Source organism: Rhinichthys klamathensis, unplaced genomic scaffold, assembly GCF_029890125.1.
Source record: "Rhinichthys klamathensis goyatoka isolate OS25496 unplaced genomic scaffold, OSU_Roscu_1.1 h1tg000407l_1, whole genome shotgun sequence".
Taxonomy (NCBI): Eukaryota; Metazoa; Chordata; class Actinopteri; order Cypriniformes; family Leuciscidae; genus Rhinichthys; species Rhinichthys klamathensis.
In genome coordinates, this window is record NW_026606908.1 from 130,631 (window position 1) to 149,960 (window position 19,330).

Genomic DNA, 19,330 nt, shown 5'->3' on the forward strand with positions numbered 1-19,330 from the left:
TTGCAGTATTTTTTTAATTATGAAATTTTTCCAAGCATGTTTTTACTAATATTTTCTTTTAAGTTGTATAGGCTGGCTTATCATGTTAAAAGCTTTTAAAAAATCAATACAATCCCAAAACATATTAACAGTGCAGTGTAATATTAGAAAGCTTTACAAACCTCAACAGAGAGGTTGATTTTAAAATGAAATTCTGCTCCCATGTAGTGGATCCTCTTTAAAAGAGAATCATTTATGGGGGGGGAAAGGGTTTTGTCAGCTTCCGTTTGATTTTCTCCAGTTTGAACTCTTGATCTCATGAATAGGAAGCAAGTCCTTCCAATACAAAGTCATGAGGTCAACAGCAGCACAGCATCAAGAAAAACAGCTTCTGAATCCTGATTGAGTAGGTTAACTGTTGTCTCCTTGTGCTTGCAGATCAAGTCCCAGGAGCTGTTTGATGAATGGGTCTCTAAGCTCCGTCACCACAGACTTTACAGGCAGAATGAGATCGCCATGTTCCCTCATGAGAAAACGCTCTTCCACCCTCATTACCCCCTCACCTCCTCCCCCACGACACCCGACAGTCAGTCCATCAGAAAGGTAACGCCATTGGACATGTTGAGGGATTAGATGGAAAGCTAAATGTCAGATGAAATGACAATGACTGGGCTAGTGCTTTAACTCTGAGAGGATGTTAAAGGTCTATTGTACCTTAATGCCTACAGCAGTCGTGTCAACTTTTAGAAACTAACTCTCAAAAATTACTTTTCATTTATTTTGCCCACTAATAATATCCACCAGTGTATACACATTTATCATAGTATGAAGGTAATGAAAATTCCCTCCATATTTCCACCACATCTCAAATTATGTATTGTGTTAATATCATTCTTTGATGACTGTGGAAATGGCATTTTTTTGGCATAAAATGTCTTTTGTCTTGCTCAGGCTAACTTTAAAGCTAGTTTTAGTCCTGAATACACATAATTAAAGCTGCACATACACACTTTGGTCGCTCTAAAGACATCTATCGCATGGTACTTGCAGAACAGCTCTTACATCAGTTACATGCTCTACTGCACGGATGAATCTGATGCTTTGAGGAATTCCCAAGGTTACCATTGATTACCGTATGACAGTGGCTCTGTCATTATACAGTACACCAAGATCTACTGACAGTAAGAAGAATTTGCAGATAAAGTGCAGATATGATAAAAGTACCAAATCCAACCCGGCAGTTAAAAATTGAATGCATTATTTGTAGGCTTTCAACACAGATTTTATGTACTCAGTCAATAATGGAATAATTTGACAATCACAGATTGATTGGAAAGGGTGCACAATTCAAATATTCCATTCACAAATGACATTTGCAATTGTTCGGTGTGTTGGAAATGATGTCACAGCTGTGGGACAGTTGTAGTTTTTAAAATAAATATTGAAATGGTTTATATCATAATATGATCCATAAATAAAAGAAATTAGAAAATGTAAAAAATGTGACCTTCATATAACAAAAAGGGGAAAAAAATATTTGTTTCTTGTGATGTGATTTGACAACAGAATGTTATGAACCTAATATTGTTGTACATAGCTAGAGTTGTATTAATACATTTCTCTTTCTTTCTCTTCTTAATAATTTTCTGTCTTCTTTTCTGTCTCTATCGTCTCCCTATCATTTTCTTTTAATGCTTCTCTCTCTCTCTCTCTAGCGTGCATCTCTTGCAAAGCAGTCCTCTCTTCACTCGCCTGTATCTTTTACCAGCCAGGCCAAGGTGACCGCCTGGCTCCAGTCTTCTGATGACATGGACAGGTGCACCAAAGGTACACACATACACACCAATTTATAAATCCATCTCACACTGAAGATGCAAGATGCTGTGACTGCAGCTTTTTACTCTCTCTCTCTCTCTCTCTCTCTCTCTCTCTCTCTCTCTCTCTCTCTCTCTCTCTCTCTCTCAGAACTCTCGGTATGTGAGGCTCAGCTCCTGGAACTGAATCACTTGTTAAGAAGTATGGAGGTGTTACACCGCACCTACTCCGCCCCAGCCATCAACGCTCTGCAGGTTACATGTCATTCACAAAAAAAAAAAAAACTTTTTTTGATTATAAATTTGTTAACATAATTACACAAGCTATATATCAGAATTTATTTTTGGTTAGATTAATTGTTTTACATAGCCAGAAATGTAAGGATGTTTTTAGTTGAATTAGTATTATTTTACATTTTTAAAGTGCCCCTATTATGCTTTTTTATATATTATCTTTAGTGTGTAATATAGCTGTTTGTGAATGTGAAAGGTCTGCGAAGTTTCAAAGAGTTAATGGAGTCTCCGAAAAGAAAGAACTGATTCTGAACTGCCTGAAACGAGTCTTCAGTAATTCCAGTCTTACTTCCTGCATAAACCTATTTGTAGGTTTGTAACAAATTTGCCAGCCGATGGTTTTCATTGGTTGCCCACGAGCAACATCTACTTTGCCCCGCCCTCAAACGATGTAGTTGTAGTTGAGGCCTGAAAGAGTTTGGTTCATGTTGTCGGCATGTCGAGAAGCCCCTGTTTTCTGCGCTGTGAAAGCAAATCCACTTTGCATGCAATTCCAAAGGATACAGTCTCGGGCTGGAATAGATACAGCAAAACCAACGCCATCGTTCTCATTCGTATCACTGTGTATATTCGAGCCTCCAGAGCTGAAATTCAGATACGGTAATGGGAGTTTTGTTTCTAAATGGTAAATGGACTGCATTTATATAGCGCTTTCACAGACCCAATGGCCTCCAAAGCGCTTTATTCATTCACACTCATTCATACACCGACGGTGGTGTCAGCCATGCAAGGCGCCATCCAGCTCGTCGGGAGCAGCTGGGGTTAGGTGTCTTGCTCCACACTTGGTCAGGTGGAACCGGGGATTGAACCACCAACCTTCTGGTTTGTAGACAACCTACATGAACCACTGAGCCACTGCCGCCCAACGTGCTGTAAGCAGTAGACCAATCACAACAGACTGAGCCATCTGACCAATCAGAGCAGAGAAGGCTCTCGGAAAGGAGGGATTTAGAGAGACTGGAACCTTGATCAAACCGTTTCAGACGCCGTAAGGAAAGAAGTGATGCTGCAATGTGAGAAAATTATAGTGTTTTTGTGACCTTGGATGCATGTAAACCTATTGTAAGAGACCTTCAAAACAAAATGAACAGCCTATAAAATAGCTTAATTGGGGAACTTAAAGTATTACTTGGACAACTTTTCATAATGTTTAATAGAAAAACTTGATAAAGTTGCTGCCATCAAAAAAGGCCAATCTCAGTCCCTCAGGCAGTGGTCTAGCTGTGCCTGTGAATGCTGTTAATGCTCTTTTCGACTCCCCAACTGACAAACAGTCATTCGGTTGATAGCACAAGTTCAGAAGGATAGCCATGATGAGAATTGCAGTAATAAATTAAATTATTCCACATAACCGCCATAACAGATGAGACATTATTCAGAAAGCTGTCCTTTTCATCTTCCAAATGGGCCACCTAATTTTATTACAATATCTGTTTACTTTAGCTGCTGCAAAATTTAACTGTTGTCTCTGGATATTTCTATAATTAAAGTCGTCATGAATTCAAAATTGACCATATTTACTTTGTTAGCGCACATTACTAGTCTTGTGGTGAACAATTAATCCGTCCAAGTTAATACACTGAAAAATATTTGTTTGTTGTGGTAATCTTTAATCAAAATCTGGAAATTTGCTTCCGCTCTGGAATGGCGTTCCTTCTCTGATGACGTGAGTTTGATGGCTTGGGTTGAATATCCTTAACCACTCCCCTCCAACCATCAGTCTGCTATGAGCGAGGGATGGAGAGGAGGTGCGCTAAAGTAAAACCCCGCCCTCTATTCAATATTCTGTTTCACTTGAAAATATGTTGTATTTTTACTGAAGTAAAGTTGGTTGTAACTTCTGGTTCACGGGGACCTTCAAGGACAAGTTCACATATTTTAATTTTGTGTCATCTTGCGGACAAATAAACGGGGAGATCTGGGTGCTGGTAACATGGAGAGAGTACACGTTGTTCATTTACATATACCTACATTGTAAGAAATACAAAGCTGGATGAAAATCACAAACTTGTCCCTTGAGATGCTGTGAATTAATCCCCTTATTTTGTAATATAATTTTATTTACAGTTTGGCCAATACAAAACTAAGCTAAAATCTGTCATTGATTGTATGAAAAAGTATGAAAAATGGATATTTATTTTGAGATTTGCTAAAGATTACATTCAATTTTAATTCTTAAATTATTCGTGTTTTTAAAGATTAACTGTAAGTGATTGTTAGATGACAGCAAAGCTTGTTAGATGACAGCAAAGCTTATCTAAATGTAAAATTAAGGGAAATGAGCATGCATAATTAAATATCCAATATCAGCCAATATATATCCAATGTTGATCGATACTGGTATATTAACACATATCTAATATCGGTCGATAACCGATATGGTACCGATAATCCATTTTAGTGAAGGGTTTTCAGTATTTATTGGGGGATTGACAGGATTTTTCAGTATCTTTTGTTTTTTGTAGGCTTCAATGTACGACAGCCCGAAAAAAGAGAAGAGACATCCCAAGAAATGGCTTGGCAAGAATTGCGGGAAAGACAACAAAACCACCTTGCAGGTGATCCGTGACCTTCTACTTGCATACCTGATTTTAAAATATAAAACTTCCTTTAAAACAGTCTTCACTTCAGTTTAAAAGAGAGCCAGGCATTTTTAATGTTAATTTGCTGATGTATTATGTGCATGAATAGTGTGATGATAATGAAAGTCACTCTCATTCGCACACCTCATCCTGGATTCCCTTAACTATTACACAAATGACCATTAAGTATAACTGCATGGACTAGAAATTTTCTATTACATTTTCCTCAGGCCATTTATCTCACAGTGTTCCTTTTGCAAAAATGAATCGCACCATCATTGACCATTGACCTGGTATTTTCTCCTTCCTCTGATGTTTTTAGGTTCCGAGCTGTATTTCAGCAGGCTCTGTCCGTCTCCACGCGTCCAATCCCAACCTCTCTTCTGTAGACCTGACCAACGAGAAGAGTTACCATGAACCTCTAGACTCGCCTATAGACGTATCCAAACTGCAGGAAGACTTCTGCCGCGTCGCAAACAACCGTGAGTGCTGCAACAGAAAACTAGTGAATCTTTTTCAACTACATTAAGTGATGTATCACTGGAATGTGTCTTTCGTGACAAATGATACCTCATCATTCTACCCCAAATCCTACATTTTTGGCTCAAAATGTCTTATTTGCATATAAAATATGTGTCATTAGAATGAAATTGCTGAGGGAAAAGCCAAAACTCTGAAGAATGTGACAGATGTCTATTGCAAATGTGTTTTTGCACTTTATCTTCATGAGGATTGTGAAAATCAGTATCTCATGGTCAAATAAATTTCCAAGGTTTCATTGGACAGTATCACAACTTCTCTGAATGAGCTGACCAACAAGAATAAAATAGTATAGAATGAGAAGACAGTATGAGTTTCAATGCTAGTTGCTGTTGTATTATGTTGGTTTGGTGCTTTTCTACATAATGTACTAGCATGGTATTTCTAGTGAAGATAGATGACAAAAGATATCTTGCTGATTAAGCTAGTTAAGAAATGTAGGGATAGCAGCAAAGCATCTCATGCTAATGATCGTCTTTTTAACTGGGTCAAACCCAGTTCCCCCCTCGGACTGCACATTTTAGAGTGGCCTTTTATTGTGGCCAGCCTAAGGCACACCTGTGCAATAATCATGCTGTCTAATCAGCATCTTGATATGCCATACCTATGAGGTGGATGGATTATCTCGTCAAAGGAGAAGTGCTCACTAACACAGAAGACAGATTTGTGAACAATATTTGAGAGAAATAGGCCTTTTGTGTACATAGAAAAAGTCTTAGATCTTTGAGTTCAGCTCATGTTGCGTTTATAATTTTGTTCAGTAATATATATACATATATGTGTGTGTGTGTGTGTGTGTGTTCGTGTGTGTGCAAATATATATATGTGTGTGTGTGTGTGTGTGTGTGTGTGTGTATACACGTCGCTGCCCGATGAAACTCACGTATGTCCAAAACGGTTACTTTTCAGGAAGTGAAAAAAACACGTAATTTCAAAAGCAGTTGAACGTAGCATTGTCATACTTGGTACGACAACTTTAAATGTAACCATATTCTTGCCAGTGTAATGATATAATCCACATTTGACCAAAATTGAGTTTAAATGGACATACGTGCATATTTTACAGTAACGGTGGTCGATACGCGTTTTTCCGATCATTAATGACCCAGTCGCGTTTCATATTGACAGATGAATAGGCTACGCTCAGTTTATTAAATAGCCTACGTCTCAGTTTATTTATACGCTCAGTTTATTATATGTCTCTTGCAAACTATGAAGGGACAATGAATCAATACACTGACATGGCAATGCTAGACTGATACTATGAGGGGGAAGCACAGGCGAAGCACTTCTACTTGGGCGCAGAGATCAGCTATCAAGCAACACCTGAAATAAAGCTTGCAAATTTGTTGATGAAAACATTTATTAAAATGAAGATACAATTTATACAAAACGAAATTTTCAAGCAAAAATAATATTCGAAGATCGCTGGGTATTATTTGATTATTATAGCATGTGAGCAAAGCGGAGCGGTGTGACGCTTATAAGTTAAAAAACTTAAACATACGTTAACGTTTCATATTTATGTTTAAATAATACAATGTTATTTTTTTTATTTCATCTATGTTGATTATATGAAAACGGAACCGCATGAGATGAGTAAGATAGGATCATAAGATGACCAATTAGGCCTATATCGGAAAACATTTGGAATGGGTCAGATTTTGATCTACTAAGTTTTGTTTTGTAGAAAGCCTTTCCTTAAATTTTATTTCGTTTTGTATAAATTGTATCTTCATTTTAATCAATGTTTCATCAACAAATTTGCCTGGATTAATAAATAAGCACTTCATATGAAGTGTGCATTTCTCTTTATAGGCGCGTTCACTACTGCGAAGATGGCGAGTCTGCATCGTCAACTTTATCAACAATTCAAATGTTTCATGCATAATCATTACCTTCGCCGGTTCTTTGTGGCAAGCTTTATTTCAGGTGTTGCGTGATATCTCTGTGCCCAAGTAGCAGTGCTTCAAAACTTCACGAGACCGGCGAGATGCATCCACAGGGTGGGAAAATACGCGGCGTGATTGACAGCTTTGACACCAAATGGATATACGTGAAAATCAGATGACATGATTTCACAACTTTTCATTGGTCATTTAGATAATGTGAAGCATGCTGTATACGTAAATGAACCTGGACATTATATCCGTCAAAAAATCTCAAAATCGGCAAAATGGACATACGCGGTTTTCATCGTAAAGCGCCGAATATATATATATATATATATATATAATGTATGTGTGCATGTGACTGTGTGTGTGTGTGTGTGTGTGTGTGTGTGTATATATATATATATTAGGGCTGTCAGTTAAACGCGTTATTAACGGCGTTAATTTTTTTATCACGCGATTAACAGGCTTTTTGGCCTAGCAAACTTTGTAGTTTTTGTAGGCATGCGCGACACTATGAAACCCGTTCATTTCAATGGCTTGTGCCGCGCGAGGACGTTTTGTTGCTTCGTCAACCAAAGCGCAAGCGGATCTAGCTAGACCGGAAACAAAACAACAGGCACGCCGCACACACTCGTTTGGGTCTGCGAGCCGGCCAAATAGTAGGTTAACGAACGTTTTGAGTGGATGACGAGCGCGAGACGCCGAAATGGATGCCAATAAGATTCTGAATTGAAAGTTTACTTTTAAAAACTTGCCAAATGGTCCCATTGACAAGACCAAAGTGATCTGTGTGTTTTGTCATTGTGAACTGAACTATCATCATCGCAGCACGTCCAGTCTGAAATACCACTTGATGGCCAAGCACACACACAGCTGATGCGAATTCTCCGCCCCCTCGTCAATATCAGGACCTCGTCAGTATTTATTTCACCCTTTTATTGATGGACAGTGTTACATTGTGTGAGAGATTATTTGCTCCAAGTGAGAATGTTAGTGTGAAATTGAACACAGTATATGCCAATGTTGTTTTCAATAAAAAAACATTTGCACAAAGCAAGCCGATCCGCTTTTCCATGTTGATAAGAGCATTAAAATGAGAAAAAATAATGGGACAAAAAGAAATCAAGAGACATTTAGAATAGATAAAAATGTGCGATTAATCGCGAGTTAACTATGACATTAATGCGATTAATCCCGATTAAATATTTAAATCGTTTGACAGCACTAATATATATACAGTATGTATATATACATTTATGTATATGTGTGTGTATGTGTATATTTATATCAACTCAAGTACATGTTTTCACTGCACACTTCCTGTTTCCTTGATATAGCTACCTTTTTTCAAATGATCTGCATGTGTACCAGTTTTCATGTGGAGCAGCCTTTACACATTACTCTGTACACATTAACTAATATGAAACAGAGACAACATTTAGTCTAAAATGCACATTTTGCTTCCAGATATTTGATTCATATGTATGTTTTCTTCCTTAAATTACAAACAGATTGTGTTTTATAAATCATGCATGAAGATGTTCGAATAAAAAACAGATTCTTCAATGATTTGTCTGCCTTATATATCTGAAATGGTGCTCATTTCTTTTTTTATGTGTTTGTTTCCAGTTCATACAACCATGAAATCAGCCATGTGCATGATGACTTCAGAGAAAGAGAGACTTAAACAGATGCTGGAGCACGAGTCTTGTCCCTCCCCCTCGGCCCAGCTCCTAGGACTGAAGAGTGCCCTGGCTGCAGTAAGCACACAAACACACACACGCGCACACACACACACACACACATTTCCTCTCTGTGCATTTCCTCATGCTCAACACTGTTTACTAACAATCGTTCCGTTTCTTGCCTAAATACTTCTTTAAAGCATTGCATGCTACTCAAGCTGAGCTCTTGTTTTGTGCAGATGTAAACATGCTTGTCTTATCTTCAACAATGGCCAAAGTATAAGAAAATATTTAGATGTGCTTTCTAATAAAGTGCTGAGAATTATCTGTGGAAGAGCTTTTGTAATATAATGATTATGTCGACCTTCTAAAGAATCTTGTGAACAATAGAATTGACCATCCAAGGAGGCATTTTTACATGCTAAAAACAGTCTGTGCTAATTCGAGTTCTGTAACGCTAAATAATGACTCATCTTCCTTAGTGAGTCACATTATTGTAAAACAGACCCCAACTCTAGCACTTCTGAGAATTAACGGCAAACATCTGCTGTCTGTTAGAACTGCAGGGGAATCTTTTTGAAATTCGGAGTCCAGCTCCATCCTTATTGGGCACATTTAGTCTCAAGTTACTTTAAAATCAATAACTTTGTGTTCTATTAGACTTCTCCACACAACGAAAACATGCCTAACATGTCTAAAAAAGACAAAAAAGTCATTAACTTTATCTGCCACATTCTCATTTTGCACTCAAATCTGAAATTCAGATCTGCATATTCAAACTAGCGCTGTCATAATATCAATTCACTACACGTTTAACTGGCCAAAAGAATTCACAATAACAGTATTATCGCAATATTGATTGAATTTTTAGAAAAAAACAATGTTATCAGTCAAAGTTATATTTAACCTTGTTTTTTTGTTTCGTTTTCTGTTGTTTGGCAAAAAAAATCACACGAGGAATGCGAGGGTAGGGAGGCGTAAAGATAGTTTGTAGCCATAGCTGTAAAAAATCACACAAACAGAACTTTTTCTCAACGATTGTTGATCGGCACTTCCTGCTGCCAGCAGACTGCGTCATTTTGACGGAATCCATCAAGCTCCAACACTGCAGAGCTAACTTTTTTGGGTGCAGATAGAGTGTCTTGCTTTCACCTGTTATCTCCTCCAACATGATTTTGTGTGTCAGTAGTATCTACACACTCCCTGTGTTCCATTCTGAAGGGCTCATCCCTTTGCCCTAATCCTTTCAAAGGCTTTACCTCCAAAAAAAAAGCTGCTACTTGTCCGTGCAAAGAATCATGGGCGCAAAGTGTATCAGTTGCACTCTTTGAAATCCTTTATTCCGAAGGGCCCTTTGGAGTGGCCAGTTTTGAGCACTTTGGTTTGGAACAACTCTTTAACATGGCGACCATGATTGTTCTCACTTCAAAAGGCCCTTCGGAGGTGTATATATCCCATTTGTAATGCAGCCACTGTGTATTCTTATCTTTTCTTTTCAGTTCTATGACTGGTGGCTAAGTGCAGTAGCGCCACCTACTATGTTGAAGTGTCAACCAGGGGTGCGTTTCCCATACAACGACATAACTTCGCTGCTTCACTACCATAGTACGATGCATCGTTGAAGAAATCACCTACTAGCTAGTCACGACGGTTCCCCGAAACCATATTGTCGCAAATTGGTCGTTCAACCACGTTGTTTAATGATGTCACTCAGGTGGTGGAGTAATAACTTCTTTTAATTAATCTGTTGAGATTGAATTAATAATAGATGTTTTGCTTTAAATTACGGACATGGCATCTGAGGACTATTTCTAATTTTTGGTCTATTTCCAGATTCAATCATAGGCTCGTTCTTACGTGGTAGAGCACGTTCGCACATTCGCACTCTTCATAAACGGTACTTAAATCTCTTGACAAACTAAAAGACGTAAATTTGTATGTATTCTAAATAAAAGATACAGACTGCATTGAATGTCAGCTTGCTTATTTTGCTCAAGACAAGGATTCATTAAGTCTACATGTCATGCAAACAAGAAACTATGCTTCTAACCACAGGTCAAGAGCTGTCGTTCAAACCACACAACTTTGCGATGCTGTTTGCGAATGTTCGTTAGAACTATGTTTTCGGGAAACACAGACTCGTTGAACTAGGCTGATAACGACGGAACTTGTTGTTGGCTAATGATGCTTTTGGGAAACGCACCCCAGGGCGGCCTTTCCCAAAAGCATTATAAGCCTAAGTACATCATAGAACCATTGCCACCAATGGTCTCTACGATCAACTTGGCTCATGATGCTTTTGAGAAAAACAGCTTAGATACTGGTGCTGGATTATTTATGATGTTATAAATATGTGTAATATGAACACAATATCAATAGTTAATTTTATGGTATGTCACTATATAAGTACAATTGCGATACCCTTAAAGGGATAGTTCACTTTCCAATTAATTTTTGGTATGTTTTAGCTTACCTCAAGGGCATCCAAGATGTAGGTGTCTTTGTTTCCGCAGTAGTTTCAATTTTGATATTTTTAGGTCAAACCGTTCTTGTCTGTCAGTCATATAATGCAGGTCTATGGTCACTTCCTCAAAGAGCATGCACAGAGAAGTCCAAATTAAACATGATTTAATGACTCGTAAATGTAAGTACACATTGATGGTCTAAGACACGAAACGAGCGGTTTGTGTGGGAAAACGAACAGTATTTATATCGTTTTTACCTCTTGTAAACACAGCCACGTCCAAGTGATCTGAGGGCACGGGCGCTTCGGTCTTTTCCGGCAAGCGCCGGAAGTGATCTCTCGCGTGTGTACGTCACTCATTGTTTACACAGAACAGAGATTGTAGGTAAGACGGCTAATTAAAATGGTACTAATTTGCGCTTATCCGGGATGTTTAAACCGTCGTAAAAGAAAACAATTAAAAAAAATAAAAAATAAAACAATTGCAATTGTTGCAACAATCACTTCCGGCGCTTTCCGGCACTTGCCGGAAAAGACCGAAGTGCCCGCGCCCTCACAGATCACTTGGACGTGGCTGTGTTTACAAGAGGTAAAAACGATATAAAACTGTTCGTTTTCTCACACAAACTGCTCGTTTTGTGTCTTAGGCCATCAATGTGTACTTACATTTACGAGTCATTAAATCATGTTTAATTTGGACTTCTCTGTGCATGCTCTTTGAGGAAGTGACCATAGACCTGCATTATATGACTGACAGACAAGAACGGTTTGACCTAAAAATATCAAAATTGAAACTACTGCGGAAACAAAGACACCTACATCTTGGATTCCCTTGAGGTAAGCTAAAACATACCAAAAATTAATTTCAAAGTGAACTATCCCTTTAATTCAAACTTGACAGGTACAATCCAAAAACTTTGATCGTTTATTAAAAAAAACAAGAATCAGTGCCATTTGATGTCATCAACATCAAAACCATTGCAACATATCTTCGCACACCACATTTGAATTAGTGCGATATTTGAGAATGTATTAGTGTTTTTTTGCCGAATAAGTGTTCTTTTCTTAGCTTGACAGTCCTAGACACTATATGCCTTTTGTCGTAAAGGTTTGAAAATACACGAGGGTAAATGAATAATGACCCGATTTCTGTTAATTGCTTAAGGTATGTTTAATAGTTAGGAGCACTATGTGGAAGCCATGTGAGTTTTTGCTGGTTGCTTTTGCAGGCTTTAACGCAGAACACTGAGCTGAGAGAGCGTCTGTGCAAGATTCACGCTGAGTCGCACATCTCTGAGCCCTCTGTCCATATAAACCTCAGTCCTGGCCCCCTGCAGGTGGGTCTGGGAAATGTGCTATTATTACCCCCCACCCCCTCCACTCCAATACTATTATAAAGACCAGATCATTTCTACAGCTGCCACCAACCATACACTACTTTTCATTAGTCATTGCTCGTTATTCACAAGAAATTACATTATTGTTGAAAGAATTAGTGTAAGATTTGTCAGCCGAATATTTGTTGTCACCTAGGGTTAAAACCTGAGGCTTAAGTTGATTTGTGTTAATTAAATCCACAGCTACTCTCTGGAGAGGTTGAGTCAGACTTTCTTATGCCAGTTAATCATGTCTCTGGGTAGTATACGCCCAAACCCACTTGCATGCACACTAACAACCTTATATACAGCACCCACGCTTCACATGCTATCAGTGATATGTTCCTGTGGAATTGCTTTGTCAATAACCAACTTCCCTAATTGACATTCTAGTCGACATAATGCTTTTACGCTAATTATCTTGTAAAGCTCTGCCAACTATCTTTCCTTTTTTTTCTTACTGCTTCATAACAAGTCGTGATTTCAAAAGAAATTGTTTGCTAATTATGTTTTTTTTTTCGCTTGGTCTTGTGCTGATGAGAAATATTCTCCATTATTTAGCATTTTTGTTTTGTTTAATCTTCTGTTGGGACCTTGTATCCTGTTTGCTTCGTATATCAGCTAATGAGTTGAATTTCATGAAAGCTTCCAAGAAATATCCAGGACAAATCTTACCTCAAAATGAAAAGAAACAAATAAGAAATCTTGTATTGTATAAGGAAAATGAAGCCTATTTGAAGACCAATAATTGTATACATTTTTTAGTTTTTTGGCATTTTCATGACAATTAGGCATATTTAAAGACTTAGTTTACCCAAAAATGAAAATTCTGTTAGTAATTACTCATCCTCATGTTGTTCCAACCCCGTAAGACTTTCGTTCAGCTTCGGAACACAATTTAAGATATTTTTGATGAAATCTGAGACCTGGCTCACAAAAGTTAGTAAAAACATCGTTAAAATAGTCCAAGTGACTACAGTGGCTCAAACTTTATCAAGCGAAGAGAATGCGAAGAGTTCACGAGAGCACCACGACGCATGCGCGAGAACTGAAAAGATGACGCTCACGATCATTTGATGGGAAACTGTTAAAGGTAAGCCATTCATTTTGGGGCATTGGTAAAGCACTTTTACGTTTTCTCGTTGGTTTCTCACGATTCGGACATCCAGGAAATGCACACTTTAGAACCATTTTCAACACTACACCGAGACCCTGCGTCATCTTCTCAGTTCCTGCGCATGCGTCATGGCGCTCTCGTTTTTCATGCTCTGTTTTTATACCTATTCGGGGTCAAAACTGAACTGAATGCAATAGGAGGGATAATTTATGCTGATTTTAACATTATTTTTATTTTTAAAAATGTAAATGGACGGGATTATTCATTTCTATATTACAAGAAGTAGGAAGATACTTTTGTATGTGACAGTAATGATAATTTGGGGGATAGTGTGCTTAATTGTTGTGAAAATGCAGAAAAAGAATAATAAATTGAATGGTCCCAAATATAGGCATAATATAATGTAATATAATATTATATATTAATATAGTATTATGAATTATATTCATTTATTTATATGATTTATTAATATAATGTTTAATTTTAGGGTCAAATGTGATCCACATTTTTTTCTTGTGGAGTGTGTGAAGTGAAGCTATGCTTTCTCTTCATACAGAAGAAAGACTCCAGTGATGTTTCCCGCCCCCTTGTTCATCAGGCATCCAATGAGAGCAGAGCTTCCATTACAGAGTCTCTATCAGAGTTCTTTGATGCACAGGAAGTTCTATTGTCGGCTAGTTCTTCAGAAAATGAGGTAAGGATGAAGTCCCCTCTTTTCACCTGTCCCACAAATGAGCTAATATGAGTATCATCACACTTGGGCACTATGACCGAAATGAGTCATAAGTAGGTTATAATATAGTTTCAGGTTTTTTAAATAGCTTGACAGACTGATACATTTTGCCCATCTTTACCAAATCATCAAATATTTAATTTACTGCACTTCCTCAAGAAACCAGCTGCCTCTGCTCTCCCCTTCACCTCAGGCAGACATTGAGCTAAACACCCTATTAGGAGACAGAGGAAGGGACTAATTATATTAAACATGTAATAAGTGCTACGGGTGACATTCCACAGCTAGAGGAACCAGCCTGCCTGCCATCCCTGCTTTCTCTCTAACTTCATTTCTGCCTCTCTGCCTCACATTGAGGCCGACCTGCTCAAGCGTCTCTTGTAGCAGAAGTAATATGAAAATTGAGATAATTGCTTCTCTCTAAAAATACCTCATGAAGAAATTGGCTCCTGTGACAATTAGAACCCCGAAAAACTTCCTTCATCTACTCTACTGGAGTGATGGACACACAAACGCACTAAAGTCTGCTTTATCTTCATCTTTATGATAATGTGGTTTATTAGAGGGTGCAGAGAGATTCATATGTTCATGTATTTCAGTTGCTAGATGGTCAATAGACAGGCTTTGATAAATTTATACTGTCAGAGAGCCAAACACCTGTAATGATGATGTGTGGTTTCCTGCTAGCCTTCAGAAGATGACTCATATATCAGTGACATCAGTGACAACATATCCATGGATAACTTCAGCAACGAGGCAGAGAATGAGAGACTCAATGCAGGTGGGTAATGTTCCCTCTAAGTTGCACGCTTATGATGTCGCACCCACACAGAAAGGGAGATGCTGTGCAGAAGGGAGATGCAAAATATGTGGGGAAAGCCATTTGATTGTGTTCTAGGGAATGAGAAATAATTGCAGTGTTCTGGTCAACCGCTGTAGAGTTATTAAAGAACCGGTGAATGTGGTTTACTGGTTTCATAGAAAGAATGAACTGTCATTGTTGGAATACGTCAATGGATGATCTCAATGGGGAACACAAAAACATGAGAAAAAGTAATTAAAAGTTATAAGCTCCTTGTATAATTTACTGTACTAAAAACACTTTGGTATCATCACAAACCATCTCAGTTGTATATTATATTATGATATATTGAACTGTTCTGTAGTTTTGACTTTTTTTTTAATTAGTTTTTATTAAATTTCTTAGCAAAGGATGGCACAGCTGTACTGTATAAAAAAATCATGTAAACTAAAAATGTGCTTCATATTTAGTAACTTCTGAAATTTTACCTGCTTATTTTCAGAAATAGAAGCACATAAGTTACATCAAGGGTAAAAAAAATATATATATATAGACATTGCAACTGCAGGACTGGTCTGGTACTGTATAAGAGTCGTTTTTGCTTAGGTAACCGGAATGTCCACCCAGTTGAAAAAGGTTTTGCTTAACAATAAAAAAAACATTAGAGGGAACATTCGAATGCCACATTTTTTTCTCAAGTCATTGATATTCTGCTATCATTCCAGTGTTATACATGAAATACATATTGGGTTTCATAAATTTGACAGCTGTTTTATAGCTGTATGAAGCATTTTGTTGCATTTTATAGCATTTTGTATGTTCAGAAAAAGCACTGACAAGCAATTTTAACATGCCAGAACAGAAACTTCCAGAGACAGAATTGCTGGAGATCAATCTTAGATGCATTTCCTGAACCGCAAACGTTTTTCTTTTTTAGGTTGTCTAGAGAACGGTGGTTCTCAAGAACAGCGGCGGTCTTGTCTTCCCTCCCCCAGCCCCAATACCAGCAACATCAGCCTGTGGAACATACTGAAGAACAACATCGGGAAGGACCTGTCTAAAGTAGCCATGCCTGTTCAACTCAATGAGCCGCTTAACACACTGCAGAGACTGTGTGAGGAACTGGAGTACAGCGAACTGCTGGACAAGGCCGCACACACACAGGACCCTTTTGAGCGCATGGTAGGCAGAGGTCACATGCATAATTGCACAAACCTGTTTGCATATGAAAAGTATTTGGATTTCAAAAAACATGTAGTTTAAGCACAAGAGACAACGAATTTTAAGTCAATATGAAATCAAAATTGACCTGTTTACTTTCCTACTGCACATTTTTTCATCTAATTGTGCATGAATCATCATTGCAAATTATTAAATTGAAAAGAAATTGCCTTCGGTCGGAAAAAAATTAATGACTTTGCCTCAGAAATGACTTTCCTTTTTGGCTGATGTCTCATAGGCCACATTTTCCCTCAGGTGATTGGCTAAAAAATGTTTCTGGTACTGAATGGAAATGAAGGTGTACTAGATTTCCTTATCACAGTAATTTAATGCCAGTTAATATTAATATAACAAAGGTTACAGCAATCAAATAAAGACAGGTTTGATAAAGCAGCATTACCATTGGGATACTTCAAAATGCTCTAGAGAGGGTGAACTTCACTTGCAGCTATCACATCCCTGTCAAAAAGCCTCCCGGGTGCTGGCGGTGTTTCAGAAGAGGACTTGTCCTCCACAATGAAATGCAAAGTCACATTCAGGTCTAAAAATACACACTTTTCCTGATCCAGTCCATTCCTAATGGATAAAAACAAGTCTTTGTCTTCCTACATTTTTTTTTTTGGTTGAATATTTAGTTTCACCCCAGATTATGTAAATAAAATTAGTCGTGAATACCATTTCGCGTTCAAGTCATAATAAAGAGTGTGATGAAATGGGCAACATATATCAGCGCATAATTAACCAAGTGTGCACTGATCTGTTTGTAGGTGTACATCGCTACATTTGCCGTGTCTGGCTATGCTTCCAGTTACTACAGAGCAGGAGGAAAACCCTTTAATCCAGTGTTGGGCGAAACCTACGAGTGTGATCGCCCAGACAAAGGCTTTCGCTTTGTTGGCGAGCAGGTAGGATGCTCTCTGTAAGATTTGTTTTTGTGAACTGGTATGTGAATGTAGCCATGTTTCCATCCACCTATTTTTATGCACATTTTTTGTTATCGCTTAAAAAAAAAACGCTGAATGGAAATGCCAAAATGCCCATAAATTCTAAAAAAAGCATATAAATTATAAAACAAATTATTAAAACTCACGCGACGTTGACTAAACAGAGGATGTGATTGCAAACTGGAAATGGTGCCAATTTCCTAGGAACACATGAGATGGAAATGGTGCATTATTCGCGAATGTTTTAAGCAAAATTACAATTTTCCACAGAAGTTTAATTCACAACTTTGGACGGAAACATAGCTTGGGTGTGTGTGTGCAGATCTCACAGCTGCTCTGTTTTCTTCCTCCAGGTCAGCCATCATCCCCCCATATCAGCATGTCATGCTGACTCTAAAAACTTCATCTTTTGGCAAGGTAACACCACAGTAATAATGCAGGCTTATTGTGTCAGTACAAATGAGCTGATGTCTGCAGATGTGAAGCTGATTGTGTTATATATGACTGATTTCAGACGTGAGGTGGAGGAATAAGTTCTGGGGAAAGTCCATGGAGATTGTACCTGTAGGAAGTACTCATGTGGTTCTTCCTGGGTAAGTTCTTCTGTGTATTTATTATTCAAATGCTATCCCGTCTGCTGTTTTTGGGCTTCCTGGATGGATGAGGAAGTCAATTTTAAAATGGTGATTTCTAGACGTGGAAAAGTAATGTAAATTAATACAATCGTAAAACTCCATACAGAATAAAAATTAATATACATTTTTCTAGTTATGGCAAACTCTACAATATTTTGTCAGGTAGAGATGTTGTAACATTTTTAAAAATGCTTATCCTTAATCCTTATCCACTAAATCACAAACAATTGGAAAAGTCAGGGGACCTTTGAATATTGTTGTGGAAACGTGGGACCTTGGATTCAAAAAGGTTGAAAACCACAGGTCTATTGCACACTTGTGAGAAGCAGACATGTAGTATTAATACATTGAAAGTCTGTTAATACATTAAGGACAGGGCTGTACATACATACAGTAAAACATAGATTAATTGACAGTTCCAAATACATGTTACAGGACAGACACATGTTTAAAGGCCCGTTCACACAAAGGACGATAGCTATAACGATAAAGATAGTTCTAAAAATATACAACCAGTCTTGGGTGGCACAGAAATCTTCATTATTTCTATATCAAAATGAGTTTGATACGGAGCCCCCCTAGTCCCACTTTGTCAAAAAAAATTATTATAACTATCTCGTGGCCTCAAGAGACACTATCTTGAGGCCACGAGATAGTATCTTGAGGCCACCAGTTACTTATCTTGAGGCCACGAGATAGTTATAATAATTTTTTTTGACAAAGTGGGACTAGGGGGGCTCCGTAGTTTGACTATAAAGTGCTGGATGTTTTAGTGCCTACAACTTAATTGTAATTGAGACAGTTTTTGTGCTATTTCTCATCTCCAGGCATATTATTAGAATCTATTAACAATAGAAGCTCACCCTATAGCTAAAGTTCAACTTGCTCAGCCAGATGGTTCTGGTTCTCAAAACTCCCAACTCCCAACATCCTCATGGATGAGGCATGCAGATGACTACATAGTTCAAAGATTAGTCAACTTTATAAAAAAAACAATACAAGGCACTCGAGTAAATTGTTTTAGAAATATATAAAAAGCCGTCAACCTTCATTTAAGTTTATATAATCAATAAACTCTTCATAGAGTTAGACTGTAAGGTCTGTTTCAAAACCTTGCAACTAAAAAAATTAAACATTGAATGTTTAACATATTTAATCATGTTGTAATAACTCTTTCACAATCTCGTATATCTACCGTTCAGCGTTCACTGTTGATCTACTCAAGCTCCCTCGGCACCTGTACCTTTTC

General features: G+C 37.8%; 1 protein-coding gene across 3 annotated transcripts in view; it reads left to right on the top strand.

Moving 5' to 3' along the window:
• osbpl3b (oxysterol binding protein-like 3b) overlaps window positions 1-19,330 on the top strand; it is a 90,703-nt gene that overhangs the window by 60,397 nt on the left and 10,976 nt on the right. For 2 of the 3 annotated variants that reach the window (XM_056234895.1, XM_056234896.1), the window contains exons 6-18: window positions 418-582; window positions 1,695-1,806; window positions 1,945-2,048; window positions 4,553-4,645; window positions 4,992-5,151; window positions 8,734-8,864; window positions 12,483-12,590; window positions 14,303-14,440; window positions 15,167-15,260; window positions 16,219-16,463; window positions 17,270-17,407; window positions 17,800-17,863; window positions 17,961-18,039. In XM_056234895.1, the coding sequence (XP_056090870.1) occupies window positions 418-582; window positions 1,695-1,806; window positions 1,945-2,048; window positions 4,553-4,645; window positions 4,992-5,151; window positions 8,734-8,864; window positions 12,483-12,590; window positions 14,303-14,440; window positions 15,167-15,260; window positions 16,219-16,463; window positions 17,270-17,407; window positions 17,800-17,863; window positions 17,961-18,039 (1,631 nt within the window). The remainder of the gene's footprint in view (window positions 1-417; window positions 583-1,694; window positions 1,807-1,944; window positions 2,049-4,552; window positions 4,646-4,991; window positions 5,152-8,733; window positions 8,865-12,482; window positions 12,591-14,302; window positions 14,441-15,166; window positions 15,261-16,218; window positions 16,464-17,269; window positions 17,408-17,799; window positions 17,864-17,960; window positions 18,040-19,330) is intronic. The other variant, XM_056234897.1, reaches the window with a different exon arrangement.